Source organism: Heterodontus francisci, chromosome 5, assembly GCF_036365525.1.
Source record: "Heterodontus francisci isolate sHetFra1 chromosome 5, sHetFra1.hap1, whole genome shotgun sequence".
NCBI classification, from domain to species: domain Eukaryota; kingdom Metazoa; phylum Chordata; class Chondrichthyes; order Heterodontiformes; family Heterodontidae; genus Heterodontus; species Heterodontus francisci.
The window spans coordinates 198,091,660-198,119,531 of NC_090375.1; the positions used below are offsets into that span (position 1 = coordinate 198,091,660).

Consider the following 27,872-nt stretch of genomic DNA (forward strand, 5'->3'; position numbering starts at 1 on the left):
GAGACACTGCAATAACCAGAAAACTGTCAGGTTGACTCAGTGCTCCTGCTCCAAAGATTTGAGCCCATAGTCTCAGCTGACACACAAGAGGGATAATGTCGAGATCAACAATACGCACTCAGCTCTGTCTTTCTGCATTGTAGGTATGATTGGAAAGGCTGTTGCTAGGTACAAATTGACTCACATTACAGAGAGACTGTTTCCATTGGCAGGAGGGAAGGTAACCAGAGGACACAGATTTAAGATAATTGATAAAAGAACCAGAGGGGAAATGAGAAATTTTTTTACACAGTGAGTTGTTGTGATCTGGAATGTGCTGCCTGAAAGGGCGGTGGAAGCAGATTCAATAGTAACTTTCAATAGGGAATTGGATAAATACTTTTAAGGAGAAAAATTGGAGGCTATGGGGGAAAGAGCAGGGGTAGTAGGACTAATTGGATAGCTCTTTCAAAGAACCAGCACAGGCACAATGGGCTGAATGGACTCCTTCTGTGCCATAAGATTTTAACACCTTTCCCTCACTCTGAATTAGACCGAAACATTTACTAAGATGTGGGACTGAGGAACAAACCATTGGTGCAAAATGATATTTGGATTTAAATAAAGTCCTTCTATTTGCTTTATACCAAAGTATACATCGGTGGGAATAATCTGTTTATTGAATCAAGTATACCCAGTATCTGTGTACAGGTGGCAGGTTGAGGAGCAGAGAGCTACAACTGGAAGAGGCTCCTTTAAGTGCAATAATTCTTATACACCAGACAGCACTCATTAAAATTTGAAAAGTATCCAAGTTGAGCAAGCTATTTTCAGCAATTACAGTTGAATGAACTTACAACCCTAATAAAAATGTGAATGACAAAAATCTGTTGGCTTGCATCTCAACGGGTTAACGGGACAGAGTGTCTGTAACCTCTTATCGGGGGAAGCATTCCTACAGAATGACAAATACGCAACACACAGTGGCCGGAAACCACAGCATCTAACACCTGCTCTGCCCCTCCACCTCCCCCCGCTGACCCAAACCCCAAAACATCACTGATGGTCCCCACAAAGAAAAGGGTCTTTTAAAGGACGTGGGGGCGGGAGAGGATGAGAGTGAAGGAATAGAGGGGAAAGGAATAGTGGGGAAGGAGTGGGGGGGGGGCGAGGAGTGGGGGTGATGGAGTGGGGGGAAGGAGTGGGAAGAAGGAGTGGGGCAGGGAGGATGAGGGGGAAGAAGTGGGGGTGAGGAGTGGGGGGAAGGAGTGACGGAAAGGAGTGGAGGTAAGGAGTGGAGGGAGGAAGGAGTGGGCGTGACAAAGTGGGAGAAGGAATGGGAGAAGGAGTGGGGGGAAAGGAGTGGGGGGGGAAGGAGTGAGGGGAAAGGAGTGGGATGACAAAGTGGGGGGAAGGAGTGGGGGGAAGGAATGGGGGAAGGAATGGGGGGAAAGGAGTGGGGGAAGAAGGAGTGGGGGAAGAAGGAGTGGGGGAAAGGAGTGGGGGAAAGGAGTGGGGGAAGAAGGAGTGGGATGACAAAGTGGGGGAAAGGAGTGGGGGAAGGAATAAGGGGAAAGGAGTGGGATGACAAAGTTGGGGGAAGGAGTGGGGGGAAGGAACGGGGGACGGAATGGGGGGAAAGGAGTGGAGGAAAGAAGTGGGGGGCAAGGAGTGGGGGAAGAAGGAGTGGGGGAAAGGAGTGGGGGAAGAAGGAGTGGGATGACAAAGTGGGGGGAAGGAGTGGGGGAAGGATTGGGGGGAAAGGAGTGGGGGAAGAAAGAGTGGGATGACAAAGTGGGGGAAGGAATGAGGAAGGAGTGGGGGGAAAGGAATGGGGGAAAGGAGTGGGGGGGAAGAAGGAGTGGGATGACAAAGTGGGGGGAAGGAGTGGGGAGAAAGGAATAGGGGAAGAAGGAGTGGGGGGAAAGGAGTGGGGGAAGAAGGAGTGGGGGAAAGGCGTGGGGGAAGAAGGAGTTGGATTACAAAATGGGGGAAGGAGAGGGGAAGGAGTGGAGGGGAAGGAGTGGGGGGAAAAGAGTGGGGGGAAGAAGGAGTGGGATGACAAAGTGGGGGGAAGGAGTGGGGGAAGAAGGAGTGGGGGAAAGGAATGGGGGAAGGAATTTGATGACAAAGTGGGGGAAGGAGTGGGGGAAAGGAGTGGGGGGAGTGGGGGAAAGGAGTGGGGGAAAGGAGTGGGGGAAAGGAGTGGGGGTTGGAAGGAGTGGGATGACAAAGTGGGGGGAAGGAGTAGGGGGAAGGATTGGGGGAAGGGAGTGGGGGAAGAAGGAGTGGGGGTTGGAAGGAGTGGGATGACAAAGTGGGGGGAAGGAGTAGGGGGAAGGATTGGGAGAAAGGAGTGGGGGAAGAAGGAGTGGGGGTAAGGAGTGAGGGGAAAGGAGTGAGGGGAAAGGAGTGGGGGGAAGAAGGAGTGGGATGACAAAGTGGGGGAAGGAATGGGGAAGGAGTGGGGGGAAAGGAGTGAGGGAAGGAGTGGGGGAAAGGAGTGGGGGAAAGGAGTGGGGGAAGGAGTGGGATGACAAAGTGGGGGAAGGAGTGGGGGGAAGGAATAAGGGGAAAGGAGTGGGGGGAAAGGAGTGGGGGAAGAAGGAGTGGGGGAAAGGAGTGGGGGAGGGAGTGGGATGACAAAGTGGGGGAAGGAGTGGGGGGAAGGAGTGGGAGACAGGAGTGGGGGGAAAGGAGTGGGGGGAAGAAGAAGTGGGGGAAGAAGGAGTTGGATGACAAAGTGGGGGAAGGAGTGGGGGGAAGGAGTGGGAGACAGGAGTGGGGGGAAAGGAGTGGGGGGAAGAAGAAATGGGGGAAGAAGGAGTTGGATGACAAAGTGGGGGAAGGAATGGGGGAAGGAGTTGGAGGAAAGGAGTGGGGGAATAAGAAGTGGGGGAAAGGAGTGAGGGAAGGAGTGGGATGACAAAGTGGGGGAAGGAATGGGGAACGAAGTTGGAGGAAAGGAGTGGGGGAAGGAGTGGGATGACAAAGTGGGGGAAGGAGTGGGGGAAAGGAGTGGGGGGTAAGGAGTGAGGGGAATGGAGTGGGGGGAAGATGGAGCGGGGGGAAGAAGGAGTGGGATGACAAAGTGGGGGGAAAGGAGTGGGAGGAAAGGAGTGGGGGGTATGGAGTGGGGGATGGAGGATGAGGGGGAAGAAGTGGGGGAGAAGAAGTGACAGGAAGGAATGGGGGGAAGAGGTAGGGGGAAGGAGTGTGGGGAAGGGGTGGGGGTAAGAAGTTAGGGGACGGAGTAGGTGGAAGGAGTGAGGAAGAGAAGGGATGGGGATGGAGTGGGGGTTGAGAGGATGAGGGTGAAGAAGTGGAGGAAGGAGTTGGGGAAGGTGTGGGGGGGGAAGTAGTCGGGGAAAGGAGTTGGAGGGGAAGGAGTTGGGGAAATGGGAAGAGTAGGGGTATGGGAATGTGTGAGAATGGAATGGGGCTTGGGGGAGATGCGGGGGGAGTGGGGGATAGGTGAAGGGCAGGGGGTGTTCCAGATACCTGTTTCTTGCCTGAAAATCAGGATGTTAATCTCCATGTAGTCTGTAATTTGTAGAGGGGCTGTGAATGGGCGAACAGCCAGCCTGTTTCAGGTGGGGGTGGGGGGGGGGGGGGGGGGAAGGGGGGGTGAGGGTGGGGGAAGCCACACCAGGAGTAATCCCCTGTTTGCAAGTTTCCAGTCCAAAGAGGTGAAGGTTTGCTGCGAGCTTGCCAGTGTCATTGTGGAGAAAGGTGAATGGACTGTGACTGAATGAGTACAGCTCTCTGGGAGTGAAGGCATGGAGTGCAGAGCTGCACTTACTGTCAGGAACTTAGACAATGTAAAGATGTTCTTTAGTGATTCCTGGTAATCCAGTTTAACTATTGATCAGGATCTCCTTGTTTACAGGGTGTGATGTTCCTGTGGATCCTATTGAGCAAGTGTTAAACAAACGAGAGGGTCAGGATCAGGCCTGCCAGAGATTAGCTTGTCTGGGACACAGCGCAGCACTGAGCTGTCACAAAAGTGCAAATAAAGCTTTCAGGAAAATGTAAAGTGAGGATGAAATGTGCTTTGTACCTTGCCATGAACTTTCTTTGTGACTGTGCAGATTAGGAGAGTGAGTGTTGTAACGCTGCTGAGATCATAAATACACAATACACAGAAGCAGCGTAAAACCATCATTTGATATTCTGTTAGCTGACACTAGAAGTTTCAGATGTTAGAAGTATTTCTTCTCAAAGCCATTTGGCTCCAGTGCTAGAGAATTCAAACGTCTCCCTGTAACTGTTAACATACTGAAGTGAGATGGTGGGGGAAGCTTCTGAACAAGAGACAATAAAACTGGTCTCCCTATCAGGTGAGGACAAACCAGTCTGGAATAAAGTGTCATTTTAGGTAAAGTCACCCAGAAAAATGGCCCAGGTAATTCTGTCAGGCCACTGAGGAAAGACAAATTAAATATATCCCAAGTCCAGCAATTCTGCTAACTGAAACTATTACAGTATGTCTTTGGCTGGATGAGAGAACAGTAGATCATCTGGAGGCGGATACAGACTGTACTCAGTCCAAAACACCTCAGCTAGTTCGAGTGACAGTTGGATGGTCTTTCAGTTTGTGACTGATATCTAAACACATGACAAACTCACACCCATTTTTTATTTGTTACATAGCATGTTCTCTGTTTAAGTGGGATTGGGGAGAAGATGGGTAGGTAGATTGAGGGATATAAAGAGGAGGTGGGTAGGTGAGGACTGAGGAATAAGGCGAGAAGGTGGGTAGGTGGGATTGAAGGAAATGGGGAGAAGGTGAGTAGGTGGGGTTGAGGAATAGGGAGAAAAGATATGTAGGTGGGGATTGAGGGATATGGGGAGAAGATGGGCTGGTGGAATTGAGGGATATGAAGAGAAGGTGGGTAGGTGAGATTAAGGAATTATGGGGAGAAGATGGATAGGTGGGATTGAGGGAAATGGGGAGAGGGTGGGATTGTGGGAAATGGGGAGAGGGTGGGTAGGTTGGGATTAAGTGATATGGGGAGGGTGGGTAGGTGGGTTTGAGGGAAATAGGTAGAAGGTGCATAGGTAGGATTGAGGGATATAAGGAGGAGGTGGGTACGTGGGCTTGAAGGATATGGGGAGGAGGTGCATAGGTGGGATTGAGGGATATAAGAGGAGGTGGGTAGGTGGGATTGAGGGATATGGGGATGAGGTGCATAGGTGGGATTGAGGGATATAAGAGGAGGTGGGTAGGTGGGATTGAGGGATATGGGGATGAGGTGCATAGGTGGGATTGAGGGATATAAGAGGAGGTGGGTAGGTGGGATTGAGGGATATGGGGATGAGGTGCATAGGTGGATTGAGGGATATAAGGAGGTGGTGGGTAGGTGGGATTGAGGGATATGGGGAGAAGGTGGGTAGGTGGGGGTGAGGGATATGGGGGGGTAGGTTGGGATTGAGGGATATGGGGAGAAGGTGGGTAGGTGGGTTTGAGAGATATGGGGAGAAGGTGGGTAGGTGGGATTGAGGGATATGGGGAGAAGATGGGCTGGTGGAATTGAGGGATATAGGGAGAAGGTCTGTAGGTGGGGATGAAGGATATGGGGAGGGGGTGGGTAGGTGGGATTGAGGAATAGGGAGAAAAGATAGGTAAGTGGGGATTGAGGAAAAGGGGGAGAAAGTGGGTAGGTGGGATTGAAGGAAATGTGGAGAAGGTGAGTGAGTGGGGATTGAGGGATATGGGGAGAAGATGGGTAGGTGGGATTGAGGGATATAGGAAGAAGGTGGGTCGGTGAGGGTGAGGGATATGGGGAGGGGGTGGGTAGGTGGGACTGAGGGATATAGGGAGAAGGTGGGCAGGTGGGATTGAGGGAGATGGGGAGAAGGTGGATAGGTGGGATTGAGGGATAGGGGAGGAGGTGGGTAGGTGGGAATAAGAGATATGGGGAGAAAATGAATATGTGGGATTAACGGATATGGGAGAAGGTGGATAGGTGGGATTAAGGGATATGGGGAGAAGGTGTGTAGGTGAAATTGAGGGATATGGGCAGAGATGGTGGGTAGGTGGGGTTAAGGGAAATGGGGAGAAGGTGGGAGGCGGCTTGATCCAACACAAAGGACTTGCATTGGCTAAAAATTGTAAAAATTCTTATGCTCTTTTAAACATGGATTACAAGCTAAGGCCATTTGCCATAAAACAGAGTGAATTGTAGTTTTGAAATCTTGTTACCCTGAAGCTGAACTGGCCCATGTAATGAGCAATGTGCCATTTCAATACTTCTTTGGGCTGAGGGTTAATGATCAAGAAACAGTCTATATCTGGAATCCAAGATCTGCAATTCCCAAATGGTCCTGCCAGATATTTGAAAAGTAGCAGTACAGATAGGAATAGGGAAACCTGTCAGATATTGTAATGAAAAAACGCAGGAAAAACTCACTTATCTTCTGCTTCAGTAACTGTTCTCCATGTCACGTCCCAAAATAACTCTTTAAATCTTGTGCAGTATCTAGTTTACACTGAGAACACTGTCCTATCTCTGATGGTTGTGCAGCCTGACAGCTAATGAGATGATACTTAGTGAAAGTGACATTATCATTTAGTACAATTTAGAGACTGCCTGAACTCAAGGGGAGAGAGACTGAGAGCAGCAAATCTCAACTGATGGCAGAAGAAACATTTGGGTCAAATGTTAAGATTCATGAAATCTAATCTGGTGCTTGTAAAAGGAAGAATGCCAGTAATGATTGTGTGAGAAGCTGTAATGGGGCAGATGTGTAGATTCAAAGTGGTGTGACAGAGGCTGTGATTGAAAACATATCATTAGCACAGGTCCAACAGGGACACAATCGGCTTTAACCCCTCCCAGGAGAATGTGGGATTCATTATACTGTGAACCATCCTTCATGTCAATGGTGAACAGTCTCTCTCCCCCTCGTGTCGACGGTGAGCAGTCTCTCTCCCCCTCGTGTCGATGGTGAAGTCTCTCTCCCCCTCATGTCGATGGTGAACAGTCTCTTTCCCCCTCGTGTCGATGGTGAACTGTCTCTTTCCCCCTCGTGTCAATGGTGAACTGTCTCACTCCCTCAAACTAAATTGGCAAGTGGTTGGGCACCAGCATATAGAAGTAAAAAAGAGGAATAAGGTACATAAAGGAGTGAGAGTTTTGGATAGTACTGGGGAAGGAAGTAGTACCATATTAAATAGGAGCAGACTAAGAAGGACTATAAGGAATTCAAAAGCAGGTTTACAATACATGTGTGTAAACGCACAAAATGTGGTGAATAAGGTTGGTGAGCTACAAGCACAAAGAGCCATGTGGGAATATGATGTAGTAGCAATAATGGAAACTTGGCTTAAAAATGGTGAGGATTGAGCACTTAACATTCAAGGATATAAATTGTTCAGAAAAGATAGGGTAGGATAAAGGGAATATATTGCAGTATTGGAAAGACAGGATGTCCTTGAGGGAGCAAAGACGGAATCCATTTGGTTGGAGTTGAGAAGCAAAAAGGGTATGATCATATTCTATAGGCCTCCAAATAGTGAGAGAGAGGTGGAGGAACAGGGTAATCACAGAGATGTGCAAGAACTATAGAGTGGTGATATTGGGGACTTTAATTACCCAAATATCGATCAGGATAATTCTAGAATAAAGGGAAAGGAGGAGAAGGAATTTCTGAAATATGTTCAGGAGAATTTCTTTGACCAGTACATTCTTGTTCCAACTAGGAAGGAGGCATTGCTGGACCTGGGGCTGGGGTATCAGGTGGGCCAAGTGGACCAAGTGTCTGTGGGGAACACTTGTGTAAGTCTGATCATTGTATTATAAGATTTAGATTAGTAATTGAGAAGAGCAAGGAACAATCTAAAATAGAGTTTCTAAATTGGAAGAAGGTTAACTTCACTAGGATGAGACAGGATCTAGCCAGGGTAAAATGGAACCAAACACTGACAGGAAAAACTGTAATGGAACAATAGGCCATCCTTGAAGGACGAGTTGTTTCAGGTACAGGCTAGATACATTCCAATAAGGGCAAAAGGTAAGGGAACTAATGCCAGGGCACCTCATAGAGAATATGACGAAACTAAAAAAAGAGGTTGTATGATGCATGTCAGGTGAATTCTTCAAGTGTGAACCAGGACAAATACAATAAGTTGAGAGGGGAAGTGAAGAGGAAAATAAGACTGGCAAAGAGGGAATGTGAGAATAGATGGCAGTTAATCGAAAAGGCTGGGTAGGACTTATTAGGGACAAAGAAGGTGAATGATGCTTAGAGGTGCAGGGCAAGGCTAGAACACTTAATGAATACTTTGTATCGGCAGTTACTAAAGAACAGGATGCTGACAAAATATTGGAGATGGTACAGGTAATAGTTGGGGTGAAAATTAATGGGATAGATGTACTGGAAAGGCTGGCTACGCTTAGAGTGGATAAGTCATCTGATCCGGATGGCTTGCATCCCAGGATTCCAAAGGAAGTGGAGTGGCGTTAGTGGAAAGGCTTGCCATAATCTTCCAATCTTCCCAAGATACAGGGGAGGTGCCAGAAGATTGGAGAGTTGGAAATGTGACATCCTCGTTCAAGAAAGGGTGTAAGGACAGTTCTAGCAATTACAGGCTGGTAAGTTTAACAGGAAAAAAGACAGAGGCGCAAGGGGAGAGCCAACTGTGCAACAGCCCCAACAAACAAATTTCTCTGCAGCACCTGTGGAAGAGCCTGTCACTCCAGAATTGGCCTTTACAGCCACTCCAGGCGCTGCTTCACAAACCACTGACCACCTCCAGGCGCGTATCCATTGTCTCTCGAGATAAGGAGGCCCAAAAGAAAGAAGAAGTTTAACATCAGTGGTGGGTAAGGTTTTAGAACCAATAATCGGGGAAAAAATCAACAGGTACTTGGAAAGGTTTGAGTTAATTAAGGATAGCCAGCACGGATTTGTAAAGGCAGATCGTGCTTGACTAATCTAATAGAATTTTTCAGTGAAGTAACAGAAGGTTGGCGAAGGGAATCCAGTGGATGTTGTTTATATGGATTTTAAGAAAGTATTCGATAAGGACGTCAGAAATACTCCATCCATCAATATTGGCAACCACGCTCTGGAAGTGGTTCAAGAGTTCACCTACCTAGGCTCAACTACCACCAGTAACCTGTCTCTAGATGCAGAAATCAACAAGCGCATGGGAAAGGCTTCCACTGCTATGTCCAGACTGGCCAAGAGAGTGTGGGAAAATGGCGCACTGACACGGAACACAAAAGTCCGAGTGTATCAAGCCTGTGTCCTCAGTACCTTGCTCTATGGCAGCGAGGCCTGGACAACGTATGTCAGCCAAGAGCGACGTCTCAATTCATTCCATCTTCGCTGCCTCCGGAGAATACTTGGCATCAGGTGGCAGGACCGTATCTCCAACACAGAAGTCTTCGAGGCGGCCAACATCCCCAGCTTATACACACTACTGAGTCAGCGGCGCTTGAGATGGCTTGGCCATGTGAGCCGCATGGAAGATGGCAGGATCCCCAAAGACACATTGTACAGCGAGCTCGCCACTGGTATCAGACCCATCGGCCGTCCATGTCTCCGCTTTAAAGACGTCTGCAAACGCGACATGAAATCCTGTGACATTGATCACAAGTCATGGGAGTCAGTTGCCAGCGTTCGCCAGAGCTGGCGGACAGCCATAAAGGCGGGGCTAAAGTGTGGCAAGTCGAAGAGACTTAGCAGTTGGCAGGAAAAAAGACAGAGGCGCAAGGGACGAGCCAACTGTGTAACAGCCCCGACAACCAAATTTTTCTGCAGCACCTGCGGAAGAGCCTGTCCCTCTAGAATTGGCCTTTATAGCCACTCCAGCTGCTCCACACACCACTGACCTCCTCCAGGCGCTTACCCATTGTCTCTCAAGATAAGGAGGCCAAAGAAGATTTGATAAAGTACCGCATAAAGGCTGTTTAACAAAATTGAGGCTCATGGAATAGATGGGTCAGTGTCAGCTTGGATAAAAAATTGGCTTAAGGACAGAGTCGTAGTAAATGGTTGTTTTTCAGACTGGAGGATGGAAGACAGTGGTGTTCCCCAAGAGTCAGTGCGAGGATGACTGTTTTTTTGATATACATATAAATGACTTGGACATTGAACCACAGTGTAAAATTTCAAAATTTGCCGATGATACAGGTGAACGGCGATTGTAATGAATGGCGATCGCGCTGAATGGAGATTGAAGTGAATGGGGATTGAGGTGAATGGCAATTGAGGTGAATGGGGATCTAGGTGAATGGGATTGGGGTGAATGGGGATTGAGCTGAATGGGGAGCACGATGAATGGGGATTGAGGTGAATGGGGATTGAGGTCAATGGGAATCGCAGTGAATGGCGATCGTGGTGAATGGGATTCGAGGTGAATGGGAATTGTGGTGAATGGGGATCGTAGCAAATGGGGATCGAGGTGAATGGGATTCGAGGTGAATGGGAATCGAGGTGAATGAGGATCATGGTGAATGGGAATCGAGGTGAATGGGGATCGAGGTGAATGGGGATTCTGTTGAATCGGAATCGTGATGAATGGTGATCTAGGTGAATGGGGTTCAAGGTGAACGGAGATCTAGGTGAATGGGGTTCGAGGTGAATGGGGATCGAGATGAATGGGGTTCGAGGTGAATGGGGCTCGAGGTGAATGGGGTTCGAGGTGAATGGGGTTCGAGGTGAATGGGGATCAAGGTGAATGGGAAAGCTGGTGAATGGGAATCGTGATGAATGGTGATCGAGGTGAATGGGGATCGAGGTGAATGGGGAACACGGTGAATGGGGATTGAGGGGAATGGAGATTGAGAGGAATGGATGATGTGGTGAATGGGGATCGAGGTGAATGGGTTTGAGGTGAATAGGGATTGAGGTGAATGGGTTTGAGGAGAATGGGGATCCCAGTGAATGGGTTTGAGGTGAATGGAGATTGAGGTGAATGGGTTTGAGGAGAATGGGGATCCTGGTGAATGGGTTTGAGGTGAATGGGGATTGAGGTGAATTGGATCACGATGAATGGTATCATGGTGAAAGGGATCACGATGAATGGTATCATGGTGAATGGGATCACAGTGAATGGGGATCACGTCGAATGGGGATCACGGCGGATGGGGATCATGGTGAATGGGGATCATGGTGAATGGGGATCATGGCGAATAGGGAACGCGATGAATGGGGATCGAGGTGAATGGGGATTGAGGTGAATGGGATCGTGGTGAATGGAGATTGAGGTGAATGGGGAACGCAATGAATGAGGATTGAGGTGAATGGGGATCGAGGCGAATGGGGATCGAGGTGAATGGGGATTGAGGTGAATGGGATCGTGGTGAATGGAGATTGAGGTGAATGGGGAACGCAATGAATGGGGATCGAGGTGAATGGGTATTGAGGTGAATGGGATTGTGATGAATGGAGATTGAGGTGAATGGGGAACGCAATGAATGGGGATCGAGGTGAATGGGGATTGAGGTGAATGGGATTGTGATGAATGGGGATTGAGGTGAATGGGGGTTGAGGTGAATGGTGATCAAGGTGAATGCGATCGAGGTGAATGGGGGCCGAGGTGAATGGGGGTCGAGGTGAATGGGGGTCAAGGTGAATGGCGATCGAGGTGAATGAGGAACGCAGTGAATGGGGGTCGAGGTGAATGAGGTTTGTGGTGAATGGGGATTGAGGTGAATGGGGATCGAGGTGAATGGGATTTGAGGTGAACGGGGATCGCGATGAATGGGAAACACAGTGAAAGGAGATCGAGGTGAATGGGGGTCGAGGTAAATGGGGATCAAGGTAAATGGGGATTGAGGTGAATGGGGATTGAGCTGAATGGTGATCATGGTGAATGGGGAACGCAGTGAAAGGAGATCGAGGTAAATGGGGATTGAGGTGAATGGGGATTGAGGTGAATGGGGATCAAGGTGAATGGGCATCATGGTGAGTGAAGATAGTGGTGAATGGGGATTGAGGTGAATGGGGATCATGGTGAATGGGGATCATGGTGAGTGAAGATCGTGGTGAATGGAGATCGCGGTGAAAGGAGATCGAGGTAAATGAGGATCGAGGTGAATGAGGATTAAGGTGAATGGGGATCATGGTGAATGGGGATCATGGTGAGTGAAGATCGTGGTGAATGTGGATTGAGGTGAATGGGGATCATGGTGAATGAGGATCGCGGTGAATGATGATCGTGGTGAATGTGGATTGAGGTGAATGGGGATCATGGTGAATGGGGATCATGGTGAGTGAAGATCGTGGTGAATGTGGATTGAGGTGAATGGGGATCATGGTGAATGAGGATCGCGGTGAATGATGATCGAGGTGAATGGGGAGGAGATGGATGGGGATGAGCTGGATGGGGATTGGGGTGAATGGGGGTCGAGGTGAATGGGTATCGAGGTGAATGGGGATCGAGGTGAATGTGGATCATGGTGAATGGGGATCGTGATGAATGGGGATCGCAGTGAATGGAGGTTGATGTGAATGGGGATGGAGGTGAATGAGGATTGAGCCGAATGGATAATGCTGTGAATGGGGATCGTGGTAAATGGAGATCATGGTGAATGGGGGTCGAGGTGAATGGGGATTGAGGTGAATGGGGGTCGAGGTGAATGGGGATCAAGGTGAATGGGGATCGAGGTGAATGGGGATCGTGGTGAATGGGATGGTGGTGAATGGGGATTAAGGTGAATGGGGGTCAAGGTAAATGGTCATGGAGGTGAATGAGGATTGAGGTGAATGGATAATGCGGTGAATGGGTTAGAGGTGAATGGGGATCGAAGTGAATGGGGATTGTGATGAATGGGAATGGTGGTGAATGAGGATCGTGGTGAATGGGGATCGCGGTGAATGGAGTCGAGGTGAATGGGGATTGAGGTGAATGGGGATTGAGGTGAATGGGATGGTGGTGAATGGGGATTAAGGTGAATGGGGGTCGAGGTAAATGGGGATGGAGGCGAATGAAGATTGAGGTGAATGGATAATGCGGTGAATGGGTTAGAGGTGAATGGGGATCGAAGTGAATGGGGATTGTGATGAATGGGGATGGTGGTGAATGGGATCGCGGTGAATGGGGATCGTGGTGAGTGGGGATCGCGGTGAATGGAGGTCGAGGTGAATGGGGATGGAGGTGAATGGGATTGTGGGGAATGGAGATCACAGTGGTCAATGCCATTTGTATAGCACCCACTTCCTGGAAGTGACACATTTATTTTACACGTTCCCAGTCACACTTGGCTGATGATACCAATTGTTGTAAAATAGCATCTCCCCCACACTCAGTAAGACAGGACTGGTGAAGAGCTGGGCTTTATGTACAGGAAGATCTGTCTATACTCACAGTGCAGGAACATTTAATACATCTGTTTCCATCTGGGTAGAAATCCTCTCCTTCTCTGTAGTGATGACCACCAAACTCACAGCCTGAAATACACAACAAGAGGTCAAATAACAGAGAGAATAAAGGGAACAGCCAGAGAAAGCAATTACGGATCCCAAAGCAGAGAGCGGCAGTAACTTTGTGACCAGCTGAAGACAGGGATTGATCCACAGCCTGTACCTCCCACCCCTTACCCAGCATTTTACACGATCGATCAGAAGCTGAGTTTCACAGGAACAGGATCTGCCTGCTTTACGATGGACGACCCGGAGTCAGAGCCCTGTCCCCACCCTCTCGCCGATCAGACACCGGGCAGCAGTGGGCACCTGATGCAGGCAACGGGGCGGGGAGCAGAATTCTGTCAGACCATATGATCCCGCCAGTCCCATCTCCTTCTGACACCATTTTCAGGGTTGGAGCAGCCAGAGGGCCCCCCACCACAAACTCCCAGGAAACTCCGGTGTAAGTACAGCAGGCAGTGACCCTGGTTGGAACCAGCTGTCTCTCACCAACCCTATTCACAGTCTAAACTCTGAGGAAATGCAGGTTGATGACTTGGAAAACACAGAGGGAAGTTCTCCCTGGGGATTACTGAAAGCCAGCGATGTACAGGCAGTAGATTGGAAGAGGCGTGGCTGAGTATTGGGGCCCCCCGACAGCAGGACTGCCTGCAGCTCCAGCTCTAAACTAGTCCTGGACTTAAATGACCAATAATTTTGAGTTACGGATTAACAGGCAAGGCCAGAAGTCAAGGCCCATGAGGAGCTGGAATTATGTATCAATACAGTTTCACTGAAATTAACTGTGCACAATCATTACACCAACAACACTGCAACTTGTTCTAGACAAAGGCAGCAATCATTGCCTATCTCAAAGAGCCCCTGGGGGATTGATTAAACCACATAGTGTGGGACTGGAGTCACGTATGGGCCAGACTGGGGCGAGGTAATGGGTTCCCATCTCTGAGTCACCCTTCCTGCCCTGCCCACAAGTAACCAGACTTTGTGAATTGAATGGGCTTGTGAACTCCTGAACTCTGAGTTATAGTCCAATCCCAGGTTACCCTATACTACATTACAAAAGCTCCTTCATATGTCACTATCACAAAGAACCACAAACCAGCTCAGTTATAATGTCACACAATATTTCAAATTGCAGCTGGGGGTGTGCGAGTGGTTTATGAATCATGACCTATGCTGATGCTTGTGTTTTCAAGGCACAAAGAGCTCTCAGTCACTCAAACAAACAGTTCCACCAGGGTACGGTAGCTCACTGAGCCACATTCTGTACATTACAATGCTGTTAGCACAGGTACCGTCTCACCAGCTCACTGCAGAGCTCCAAACAAGGGTGTAACATGTGCCCTGAGCTGGGAAATGGATATCGCAAATTACCATATAGTCTGAATCATAACTCTGACTGGTAAAGCCCTTCGCTGAGAGGCTCCTAAACACAGCATCTCCTGGTATAATGATAAAACAGAAATCTTCACATTGTCGGGAGGGGGACAGGGAGAGAGTGGGACAGGGGACAGGGAGAGAGGCTGGGAGAGAGAAGGGAAGGGATAAAAGGGCGAGAAAGAGGGAGGGGAGAATGTGGAGAGGGGAAATGGACAGTGGGAAGGAGGGGAGGAAGAGAATGGGGGAAAGAGTGAGGGGGGGACAGTGTAGGGGGAGAGTGAGGGGAGAGTGGGGGAAGAGTGGGGAGAAAGTGGGGGAGTAGGGTGAGACTGGAGAGAAAGAGGGGCAAGAGTGAGGGGAGAGTTGGGAAGAGTGTGGGAAAGCGGGGAGAGAGTGGAGGAAGAATGGGGGTAGAGTTGGGGAAGAGTGGGGGGGTAGAGTGGGGGGGGAAGAGTGGGGGTGAGAGTGGGGGAAGAGTGGGAGAGAGTGGGGGGGAGAGAGTGGGGGAGAGAGTGGGGGTGATAGAGGGGGGAGAGTGGGACAGTGGGGGAGAGAGTGGGGAGAGAGTGGGGGAGAGAGTGGGGAAAAGAGTGGGGTAAGAGTGGGGGAGAGTGGGGGAAGAATGGGGTGAATGTGGGGGGAGAGTGGGGGGAGAGTGGGGGAATAGTGGGAGGAGTGGGGAGAGTGGGGGAAGAATGGGGGTGAGTATGGGGGAGAGAGTGGGAGAGTGGGGGAGAGAGTGGGGGAGAAAGTGGGTGAGAGAGTGGGGGAAATAGTGGGGGAGAGTGGGAGAGAGTGGGGGAGAGACTGGGAGGAGAGTGGGGGATGGAGTGGGGGAAAGAGTGGGGGGAAGTGGGGGAGAGCGTGGGGGGAGAGTGGGGAAGAGTGGGGGAAGAATGAGGGAGAGTGAGGGAGAGTGGGGGAGAAGTGAGAGTGGGGGATAGAGTGGGGGAGTGGGGGAAGAGTGGGAGAGAGTGAGGCAAGAGTGAGAGAGAGTGGGGGATAGAGTGGGGGGAGAGTGGGGGAAGAGTGGGGAAGAGTTGGGGAAGAGTAGGGAAAGTGAGGAGAGTAGGGGGAGAGTGGAGGGAGAGTGAGGGGAGTGTGAGACAGTGGTAGATGGGAAGTGGAGAGGGTGGCAAGAGGGAAAGAGGGAGAGAGTGGGAGATATGGAGGGGGAAAGAAGAAGAGGGAGGGGAAAGGGGGAAAGGGAGAGGGAGAGAGAGGGGCCAGGAGGGGAGAGGGGAGAGGAGCTATGCCTCGCTCACAGAGGGCAGTTAAATGGCAAGCCCCCTGACCTTTCCCAGGGGTGATTAGAGTTATAAACACCATTTGGATGAGTTTTTTTTTTATTTTCAAAATATACTTTATTCATAAAAATCTGCAAAAATTACATTGCCAAACAGTTTCCAAACAGCACCAAAAAATACAAACATTGCAAGGGAGATCAGTTTCCTTCAATACTGTCATGAGTTTCTTCCCAACCCTTCTGTTTCACAATTGTCATGTCAATTACAGTTTTACATTTGCATCAATTGAGAATATTAACGATACAGTTCGAGGGGTTTCCCATTGATCCAGCCCCTCAGTCCAGCTTGGTGGGGGAACCTTACACTGTGGTCTTTCCCCATTGAGCCTTTGCTGCGGCTGCCCCAAGCTTTAGTGCGTCCCTCAGCACGTAGTCCTGAACCTTGGAATGTGCCAGTCTGCAACATTCGGTGGTGGACAACTCTTTGCGCTGGAAGACCAGCAAGTTTCGGGCAGACCAAAGGGCGTCTTTCACCGAATTGATAGTCCTCCAGCAGCAGTTGATGTTTGTCTCGGTGTGCGTCCCTGGGAACAGCCCGTAGAGCACAGACTCCTGTGTTACAGAGCTGCTTGGGATGAACCTTGACAAAACCCACTGCATCTCTTTCCACACCTGCTTTGCAAAGGCACATTCCAGGAGGAGGTGGGCGGCCGTCTCTTCCCCACCACAGCCAACGCGGGGGCATTGTGCGGAGGGGGCGAGACTTCGGGTGTGCATGAAGGATCTGACGGGGAGGGCCCTTCTCACCACCAGCCAAGCTACGTCTTGGTGCTTGTTTGAAAGTTCTGGTGATGAGGCATTCTGCCAAATGACTTTGACGGTCTGCTCGGGGAACCATCCGACATGATTCACCGTTTCCTTTTCCCGTAGGGCCTTGAGGACATTCCGTGCAGACCACTGCCTGATGGACCGGTGGTCAAAAGTGTTTTCCCGCAGAAACTGCTCCACGAAGGATAGGTGGTACGGCACTGCCCAACTGCATGGAGCGTTCCGCGGCAATGTGACCAAGCCCATCCTTCGCAACACCGGGGACAGATAGAACCTCAGCACGTAGTGACACTTGGAGTTTGCGTACTGGGGATCTACACACAGCTTGATGCAGCCGCACATGAAGGTGGTCATCAGGATGAGGGCCACGTTGGGTACATTTTTCCCGCCCTTGTCCAGAGATTTGAACATCGTGTCCCTCCGGACCCGGTCCATTTTAGATCCCCAGACGAAGCGGAAAATGGCTCGGGTGACTGCCACGGCGCAGGAGTGGGGTATGGGCCAGACCTGCGCCACGTAGAGCAACAACGTGAGCGCCTCGCACCTGATGACCAGGTTCTTACCCACAATGGAGAGAGATCGCTGCCCCCACATGCCCAACTTTTGTCGTACCTTGGCTATTCGCTCCTCCCATGTTTTGGTGCACGCCCCGGCCCTTCCGAACCATATCCCCAGCACCTTCAGGTAATCTGACCTGACGGTGAAGGGGACAAAGGATCGGTCAGCCCAGTTGCCAAAGAACATGGCCTCGCTCTTGCCGTGGTTAACTTTGGCTCCCGAGGCCAGTTCGAACTGGTCGCAGATGCTCATCAGTCTGCGCACGGACAGCGGATCCGAGCAGAAGACGGCGACGTCATCCATGTACAGGGAGGTTTTGACCTGAGTGCCTCCACTGCCTGGGATTGTCACCCCTCTTATGCTCGCATCCTTCCTAATAGACTCAGCAAAGGGTTCAATACAGCAAACAAACAAGACCGGGGACAGAGGACAGCCCTGTCTGACTCCAGATTTGATCGGGAAACTTTCCAATTCCCACCCGTTGAGTATGCAGTCCAGAAGGACTTGCGCTGAAACTGGTGTGCCTACACCCGACACCAAACAACCCCCCTCCCAGCCAGTCTTACTTGGGTCATGGCAGGCGGGGGCAAGGGGAAAGGTTATTCCTTACCTCTCTTCCATTTTAAAGTTCATTCCAAAGACGTACTGCAAAAATAAATGATTTACAAGGCAGAAATCCCTCCGAGTGAAAACTTGCTCACCTTGACAGACTGGACAGCAGCTGCCCTGTTGCACTATGGGATTTTTACAGTAGACCACACACAGCACCTCTGATTCTGTAATGACACCTTCCTACAGGTAAGACATGAAACACAGATTGTTATGTTCTGTTTACACAGCAAGCTGTGTGTGCTGAGAAAGCTTCACTGATTTCGTCTTTGTGTCTGCATGGGTTCCAGATCACAGCATAAGCTTGACATGGCTCTTCTTGACCTCTCGCACAACTGCTGTGTGGGACAAATCCACACGACAAGTACAAACACAAGACTGGTATTTATTTATCAAAAGAAACTGGACACATTTGTGTGGAAACTGCATGAAAACCAAAGAGTCTCCAATTCTCACAGTGTCCGGTGTAACCAGATAAAATTGAGCATATTTTGTTACTGGTAACTTTGATGTTTCAATAATTCCTGTTTCCTTCAAATTTCCACAAATGGTAATCAATATTTAGCTTAACCCCACTTCATTCATTGATCCTCTTGTTCTGTGAGGAGAATTTGGAATTAGCTTTACTTTATTGCATCTGCAGAAGAGTAAAATACTTCATCGATGTAAGTTAGAATGAGAGGGTTAGGATTGAAGGAAAATCTTGCATTTACGTAATGCCTTTTACAACCTTAGGACATCCCAAAGTGCTTTAAAGTCAATCAGGTACTTTTGAAGTATTCCTGTAATGTAGAGAAATGTTACATTGAGAATGTGGTGCTGGGCCTTCTTCCTGAAGAGTTGATACAACTGAATGGTTTGCTAGGCCACTACAGAGGGCAGTTAAGAGTTAACCATGCTGGTATGGGACTGGAGACACATATAGGCCAGACTGGGTAAGGAGGGCAGGTTTCTTTCCCTAATAGTTACATAAAGTTATATAGATTGTACAATGCAGAAACAGACCAGCCTGTCCAATAGCTCTATACTTGTATTTTTGCTCCACATGACCCTGCTCCCACCCTACTTCATCTAACCCTATCAACATATCCTTTTCTTCTTTTATCCCACATGTACTTATCTAGCTTTCACTTAAATGCATCATCTAGTTTCACCCCTAAACAGTGAGCTGCTGCAGTATTTAAGGGCTGCAGCATCTTAAAGGTCCAGGCATTAACACTGCTTTCTGAGTGATCAGTCATGTTCTTTACCCAGAGATGCTGTGGAAATGAGGCCAGGCAGAGGAGGGATGCCCAGGCTGGAAGGGAGCAATGGTGAAGGAAAACTGTTCAGGGCCAATGGAAGGTGATAACCAAGGCAGTGAGCACCAACTCCAACAGCCAACACATGGTCATGCAATGGCAGAAGGTGCAAACTAAAATAGCTTCCTTAAGTATGAATTTTGTGGTGTCACAACAGCACCATGTAAAAGACAAATGTTGGCACATCCTCACCATCCAATCCACCCAAACACATTAACACACGATTACGCACATGGTGCAGAAGGATCACGTACCTGACATGACCGCATCAGGCAGGGTTTGGAAGGTACGAGCCAGGCTGCCGAGCTATTGTATAACGTCCCGCCAAACAGACATTCTTACAGAGAGAGGAGATAAAGACACAGATTGGAAAAAGTCAGCAGGTGCTAGGAATTGCATGAAGGAAAATCTCAAGACAATTACAGATGAGAAAGGACAGTTGGCCCATCTTTCTTTATCCAGATCCAACTCGCCCTCCTCATCCAAACACATATAATGATGCAGGACAGAAGGCCATTCAGCCCAGCACGTCTGTGCCAGCTCTTTGAAACAGCTAGCCAATTAGAGTCATAGAGAGATACAGCACTGAAACAGGCCCTTCGGCCCACTGTTGACCAACAACCACCCACTTATACTAATCCTACATTAATCCCATACCACATCCCCACCTTCCCTCAATTCTCCTACTACCTACCTACACTAGGGGCAATTTACAATGGCCAATTTACCTATCAACCTGAAAGTCTTTGGCTATGGGAGGAAACCAGAGCACCCAGCGGAACCCCACGCGGTCACAGGGGCAACTTGCAAACTCTGCACAGGCAGTGCCCAGAGCTGAACCCAGGTGGCTGGAGTTATGAGGCTGCGGTGCTAACCACTGTGCCACTCCCATTAGTTTTATTACACCCACTCTTTCCCCATAGCCCTGCAAATTTTTCCCCTTCAAGCATTTATACAATTCCCTTTTAAAAGTTAGTATTGAATCTGCTTCCACCACCCTTTCAGGCAGTGCATTCTGGATCACAACAACACGCTGTTTTAAAAAAAACCTCCTAAATTGCCCTCCGGTTCTTTTGCTGAGCATCTTAAGTGATTCCGGAGGTTTTTACCTCCACTGCTCAATCTGTATTTTTATTTCACACTTTGTCTGAAGTTGCTAATGTCAGTCCTGCAATGACCTTTTATTAACTTGAAGCCATGCCGTTAGCGACTCTCTTTGCCTTGTATGCAAAATTGATACACAGTCCTGAACGGAATGGGGCTGTTACAAATTTTGGGTCTGTGCATGTGATATTGCTCTAGGTGATCAAGGATCACCAATCACCCCAAACTCCCACTCCACCCGCCGACCACCTCACACTCTGATTGGCTCCCTGTTCAGAAAATCTATTTGTGCTAAGAGTCTTGGATGACACCTGTGCTGAGATTCTAGCAGCAGCAATCATTGTGTCAGCATCTGCCCTGTGTATCATTTCAGCATCATTTAACCTATTAAAACCATCTTGCCATTTCTCCAACTCACCTCCTACCTTGGCAGGAAACAAACAGGTGAAACTCAGGTTCTAATATTCTTAGATCTGCAGATTTGAGAATGGTTTTGAAAATGCCAAAACTGCCTGTTAAATGTGATTGTGGTTCTAACATAGCAATGTCACCTTCAGAGTTATATGGGCTGTTTAATAAATGATGAATTAATGAAGCACATTTCCACGATTGGTACACGTCTTGTCACAGTTCTGTAAGGTCGCCTGAAATGTAACCTCATTTATAACATAGAAGGATTTCTGGGAAGGTGAAAAGGCTTGTACTCCCAATAAGCCTGACCTTTTGTGGCAGGTCAGTGCAACCTACCTGCCTTTCCTCTATACCCCCCGACCCTACTCTCTCCAGAAACACGCTTAGTTATTTCTAGAAACTTATTTCGACGACTTGCTTTATTCAGTCCCTGATAACTCATTCTGCAGAAGTATTATTCTTTGGGTGCAAAAGGTGTGCCTATAAAAGACCTTGGAGAGGGTTGAGAGTAGATTTACTGGAATGGTCTCAGGGATGAGGGACTTCAGTTATGTGGAGAGACTGCAGAAACTGGGATTCTTCTCCTTAGAGCAGGAACGGTTTAGGGGAGATTTAATAGAGGTGTTCAAAATCATGAAGGGTTTTGATAGAGTAAATAGAGAAACTGTTTCCAGTGGAAGGAAGCTCAGTATCCAGAGGTCACAGATTTAAAATAATTGGTAAAAGAACCAGAGGGGGAGATCAGGAAAACTTTTTTTATGCAGTGAGTTGTTGTGATCTGGAATGCGCTGCCTGAAAGGGCAGTGGAAGCAGATTGAATAGTAACTTTCAAAGGGAGTTGGATAAAAACTTTGAGGGGAAAAATTATAGGGGCATGGGGGGGGAGGGGGTGGGGGGAAAGAGCAGGGGGAGTGAGACTAATTGGATTGCTCTTTCAAAGAGCCAGCACAGGTGTGATGGACTGAATGGCCTCCTTCTGTGCTGTAAGATTCTATGATTTTTGCTCTCCCTGATAACTTCTGAATTTTAATCTTGTATCCCTGGGGATTCTGTGTATCATGGTTTTCAGTGGAAATGCTCTGACTGTTTTAAGAAGCTAACTGTAATGAAAGAGCCAGATGTGGCTCAGGGTGTGGTCTTGGGGAAGGCAGGAAGTGGGGGAGGTATTTGGTCTCACTGAATCCACTGATGCAAACACATATCCAGTTTCAAAATATTTCGCTCAACATCATTTGATTTAGTAAATAATTACAATATGAAGACACTCGGTTTGACAGAGTGAAACATAAACAGAGAGAGACTAGACATCCAGTCCATGGTGGCCCTGAGTCTCCCCAGTCGTTTGTTAGGAGCCTGGCTTCCAACTGTTGCATAAGACACTCAGACCCAGTGGGTGAAGGGGTCTAACTCTGGCTGGGGTTCCCTGCAGGACTGCAACATTCAGCTTCGGGGCAGAACAGGCAGACTTTGCCTCAGTCTCAGTCTGAGGGAGGACACTGCCAGTGGACACGGAGAAACCCACAGTCCTACTGGTGGGGCCCTCCTGACTGAAGGAGAAGATGGGAAGGCAACAAGGAGGGGCAAAAGAAAATCAACGTAACTCAATATGCTCTGGCTGACGCTACCCCAGTGTGCTAGAGGTTAAATGTATGGCCCCAGTGTGCTAGAGGCCCTGTGTAGCATAAAGACCAGAAGAATTCAGGCACATTATTCCCTGGCCTGTCCCTCGTGAAACAATCTCATCTGGGACATCACAATTAGTTTCAGTGACCCTGGTTTAAGGGACATATTATCCAGGAATTTCACCCTTTGCTATCCTGTTGGGAAGTGAGTTATGTGTGAGAGCGTGCACGTGTGTATGTGCGTGTGTGCAACAGGGGAACAAGTACTTGCTTTATGTATGATACGTTCTGTGAGGGACTCACAGAGAATGACTGCCCATTGGGACAAGTTATCAAGTGATTCTGGGCTTGGGACAAAGGTTTTGTCCTTAAGAGTCTAGGAGAGCAGGAAGAAGCAAGGGGAAAAACTCTGGTCTTGATACTGGCTAGTGATCTGGAAAGGGGTGGATCACTTGCTTGGTGAAATCAATGGATTGAAAGTTTAAATGAGGGCAGTGATCAGCCTAGGCTGACTAACACTGTGTTTACTGAGGGGAGAAATGCTCAGCAGCCTCTCGCAACATCTTGAAGAAAACAGCCCGCTTCTGGAGCGTGCTGGGAGCTGTGGGCCGCATCAATACAAACCTCCCAATGGAAAGATTCAGAACTGCACTGAATAAAATAAAACTACCATCGCACATGGCCTGAAACAGCAACCAAACACAGAACTGCAGTCAGCAGGTGGGAATGTTAAAGCACCTTTGCATTTTTCACAGCAACCTCCTCGTTGTTTGATAACGAGAGCACAGTCTTTGGGCAGCACAGGACACTTCTCTCTTGTACATCTTACTTCATTGTTCTGCAAGTAAGAAATGAAAGAAAAGAATAATTAACAAATGGTGGAACACAATAAACTGGGCATCATGCATCTGCTGGCTGATCAGGTGTCACATGTGTAGAGTAATAATAAACAGCAAGGGAACCATCGAAACAAGCAGTTCGAATGAGAATTCCTGATTATCAAGAGAATGCGGAGACCGTACCAAACTCTCAAATTTGCTGCCAGCCATTATTTATCCTTCCTGATTTATTGGTCCTAATTTCCTGAAATTTTCGGTGTAACTATGGTGGAAATGTGGCGGAGTGCCTTTATTTTTACATAGTATTTACAGCACAGAAACAGGTCATTCAGCCTTCTGGTGCCTGCTGTTCTGATGAAAGGTCATCGACTTGAAACATTAACTCTATTTTTCTCTCCGCAGATGCTTCCTGACCTGCTGAGTATTTCCAGCATTCTGTTTTTATTTCAGATTTCCAACATCTGTGGTATTTTGCTTTAGTGTTTGTGTGATGCATATGGCATCAGCATATCAATAACATTTAGTTTTTTTGCGAGGTAATTTGGGTGTAAATGATTTACGCCAAATTTGCACACATTTCCTCGATCATTCTCACCTCTTCCACAATAAAACTGCCAAAACCCTCCACTGCTGATTTACATAGTCCCACCCACCATGCAAAAGACAATGAGAGTTTCCTGTACTTACTCCAGTAATGTACTGGTGTAGATTTACCCCCTAAAATTTGGTTGCGACACAGGCCAAAATCATCTGATATTGGCCTAACTGGATTTTCTGGAGTCTGATAGCGATTTTCTTCATGATTGTTCTGAATTTTTCTCACTGTGAACCAGCACTGTACTAAAGCAAAAGTGGTGTCGTCAGTCTCAGTGCACCCGAAATTTTTCGGATCCTCAGCGCCTCCCTTCCCTACACTTTCAGACGGATGAAGCAGCTGGTTTGGGTTTCCCAATGGGGATGCCCCTGTTCTGCATAAGAAATGCAGTGGAAGTGGATCAGCAGCAGGGAGAGGTTCTGAGAGCAAGGTGCCAGGGCAAGTAACTCTAGCCCACTCACTACTGTTCTTACTGGTGTGCTGCATTTGCACTTAATATACCCCAGTTATTAAGTTCCAGTGCTGTCTAAGAGCTCCACAGGAAATTTGGGCTTAAGTTCCACCACCAGGATCAGTGTGAATTTTGTAATTTCTGCGTAAGTGCGCCCCAGGAAATTCCGATCAGATTGTGTTTATTGTGATTAATCGTCTTACTGATAACTCTGAGCACATTCTGGAGGAAAGGGACATTAAACAGCAGTAGCATTTGATTAGACTTTGCAAGACTAATATGAGCAGTGCGTTATCAGGGACCATCCTGCACGCTGAATTATACGGTGCACATCATATTATTGACCTTGGACGGGGTGCAGCTCATATTCTCCACAATAATGGCAGGGCTTGAAGGGTTAAATCATGAGGGCTAGGCTTGTATTCCCTTCAGATTAGGAGATTAAGGGGTGATCTAACTGAGGTGTTTAAGATGATTAAAGGATTTGATAGGAGAGATGGAGAGAAACTATTTTCTCTGGTGGGGGGAGTCCAGAACAAGGGGGCAGAACCTTAAAACTAGAGCCAGGCCATTCAGGGGTGATATCAGGAAGCAAATCTTCACACAAAACATAGTGGAAATCTGGAGCTCTCTCCCCCACAAAAAACTGTGGATGATGGAGGTCAATTGGAGCTTTCAAAGTGCATCTGACTCTCCCGTTGGTTTCTGAACAAAGGAAAGCGAATGCAGGACAAGTCCTTTAAGAACCAGGAATGGTCAAGTGTAACTTTCTCCATTGTCCACTGTATGAAGTATAAAAACACATTGACAATTTTTCTTACCTACAGTTTGAGACATCTGCAGCCGAGTTAATAAATTTCAACCCTGGTCTGCCATAAACCGCCATATAAGGTTGAACAAAATTCCTTTGCGATGGCATAAACCTATATTTAGGTTTGCAATTCTGCATTCTATCTTTCATGAAATCAATAAAATTTGAGTAACATCTGTGTCAAATTCAGTTAATGAAGTGGTCATGAGAGAGACGGAATTCAATAATTATACCTTATGCAGCAAGCTCCAATCACATGTTTCATCAATGCAAAACCAATGATTAATGTAATAATGTACCATACTGCAGATTGAGGGCAACATATTAATGCCAGACTCCTTTCTCTGGGTTATTAATGAAGGATATCATTCATGATTTGTCATTTGCTAATAAAATGGGTAGAGAATGAAGTTATTCCTTCTTGCAAATCAAAAAAAAACACTGGCACAAGTTTGCATTGTTTGTTTTGTGACCTTTAACCTATGCAGGAAATGGATTGATGATTGCTTAAATTCATTTCTGTTATTTAATTAACCTTATTGCACAATGCATTTGAAAAAATATTGATTACAGGATTTTCTGTATAAAGGTTGTCTTACTGAACCATTTAGGCCAGGAGGGCTCCAGGTTTAATCGCTGCTCTGTAATGAGTTCGTTGATAGCCTGTAGTGGCTCTACAATTGGCTTCTTAGACAAAGCAGACCAGCCAGGGCTGCCTGCTCGTGGCCTTTATGGTGGCCGAATGCCAGGTGGCCCTTGGATATGGTGCCAACCAACAGTACAAGTCATGGACCAGCTAAAAACACACGGGGAACTATACACCAACATGAATTACTGCCTTCAGGAAAGGAGGGCAAGAACAGTCATAGAACACACGCCCTAAAAACTGCACTAAGACACACTATTCCCATGAAGATTGGCGGATGATCTGATCAAGGTGTTTAAAATGAGAAAAATGGGAAAATCCAGACAAAGGGAAATAATCTTAAACAAAAGCAAAATACTGCAGAGACTGGAAATCTGAAATAAAAACAGAAAATGCTGGAAATACTCAGCAGGTCAGGCAGCATCTGCAGAGAGAGAAAGAGAGTTAACGTTTCAGGTCCATGTGACCTTTTGGTCATGGACCTGAAATAGTAACTCTGGGCTTGACTTTTAGGCTCTGCCCTCCCTGGCTGCTGCAGCAGCTGCAGGCTGCCCTTAAAGGGGCTCCGCCCACAATGGTGGCTTGGCTCCAAAAGCCATTTTTTAGTTCAAATTTAAAAAAATTGGAGAGAGGATGCCTCCATTTTGAAGCGCCCTCTCCCTCACTTACCTTCTATTGCATCCTGCAGCTGCATTCAAGCTGGAAGGCCTCTGATTGGCCCTCCAGCTCCAAGAGCCCACCCGCCATCCTTAGTTGGACAGTCAGCCCGCCCTCTGGCCATTAATTCAATGGTCAGCAGGACCCGGAGCCACATCTTGTCAGCAGCAGCCAGCGCCACTGGGAGTGGTGGCCATTGCTGGGGCTGCACCTGGAGGATGCAGTAATGGATGCTGACTTTACAACCAGATAAGTGGGGTCTGGCAGTGTCAGAGCCAGTCAGGCGGGTGGGGGGCGGGGCAGGATTTGGTGAGGGCAGGTGTGTCGTTGCCACGGAGCAGCCATTACCGACAGGGAGCCCCTCTGTGGCCTAAAGAATACCTGACCCCAACCCCCTGGAACCTGCTGGGAGGCCACCAGATTCTACCTGGCAGTCTCCCTATGTGCACGCTGGCAAAGTGACAGCGGAGGCAGGAAGAGGCCTTTAATTGGCCACTTAAATGGTTCAATTGGCCTCTGGGCGGAAAGGCTATCCAGCACCTTCCCTGCTTCTGGCATGACGGTATGACAGCAGGAAGTAGACCGGCAAGCCACCACCGCCTTCCCGTGCCATTAAACAGGTTCGCCCGCCGCCCAGCCCACCCCCAGAGGGAAGGTACAATCCAGCCCTATGTTTCTATACTATTAGAGACCTAACACCCAATCACAGCAACAGCTGCTAGTCAAGCTCAGGATATTTAACAAAATCATGGAGAAGAATTAATTAGCAAAGGAAAAAGAACAAGTTCCAGCATTAACTCAGAACAACCATCCCCTCCTATAACTTTGACATAACACTGAAGCTCACTGACTGTTTAGCACATATTCTTTCAATATTTCCTTAATCCCCTTCTCCACCTCAAAATTAACTTGGTCAGTCGAACAAAATTTAATAGCTTCTCCACTCCCACCCCTTTTCCTCTACACACAGCTGCTTTGCTTCAGGCATGAGGAAAGTAGCTGGGCCTTGGACATGGTTGGGTACAAAAATATGCTGATAGGGGGAGATGAGGAAGGATGGGAGGCGACTCATGTGGAGCATAAATACTGGCATAGACTGGTTGGGCCGAATGGCTTGTTTCTGTGCTGTAAGTATTACATCAAATTTTCCAGCATAGAAACAGGCCATTCAGCCCAACCAGTCCATGCTGGTGTTTTACTCGAGTCTCCTCCCACCCCCTCTTCATCTCACTCTATCACCATATCCTTCTATTCCTTTCTCCCTCATGTGTTTATCCAGCTTCCCCTCTAGTTCTGGCCTCCCAGCAAGTGAAAACATCTTCTCTAAATCTACCCTATCAAACCCCTTTCATAATCTTTCAGACTATTTATCAGATCACCCCTCAGCCTTCACTTTTCTAGGGAAAGAGCCCTCGCCTGTTCAATCTTTCCTGATGGGTAAAACCTCTCATGTTC

At 48.1% G+C, this 27,872-nt stretch overlaps 1 protein-coding gene across 1 annotated transcript in view; it reads right to left on the reverse strand.

Moving 5' to 3' along the window:
* Nucleotides 1-27,872, reverse strand: part of bmper (BMP binding endothelial regulator) — a 113,828-nt gene that overhangs the window by 60,294 nt on the left and 25,662 nt on the right. Inside the window, exons 3-6 of the mRNA XM_068032598.1 lie at nucleotides 23,157-23,256; nucleotides 19,536-19,618; nucleotides 18,073-18,163; nucleotides 13,301-13,383 (exon numbers count right to left, since the gene is read on the reverse strand). Coding sequence (XP_067888699.1) covers nucleotides 13,301-13,383; nucleotides 18,073-18,163; nucleotides 19,536-19,618; nucleotides 23,157-23,256 — 357 coding nt within the window. The remainder of the gene's footprint in view (nucleotides 1-13,300; nucleotides 13,384-18,072; nucleotides 18,164-19,535; nucleotides 19,619-23,156; nucleotides 23,257-27,872) is intronic.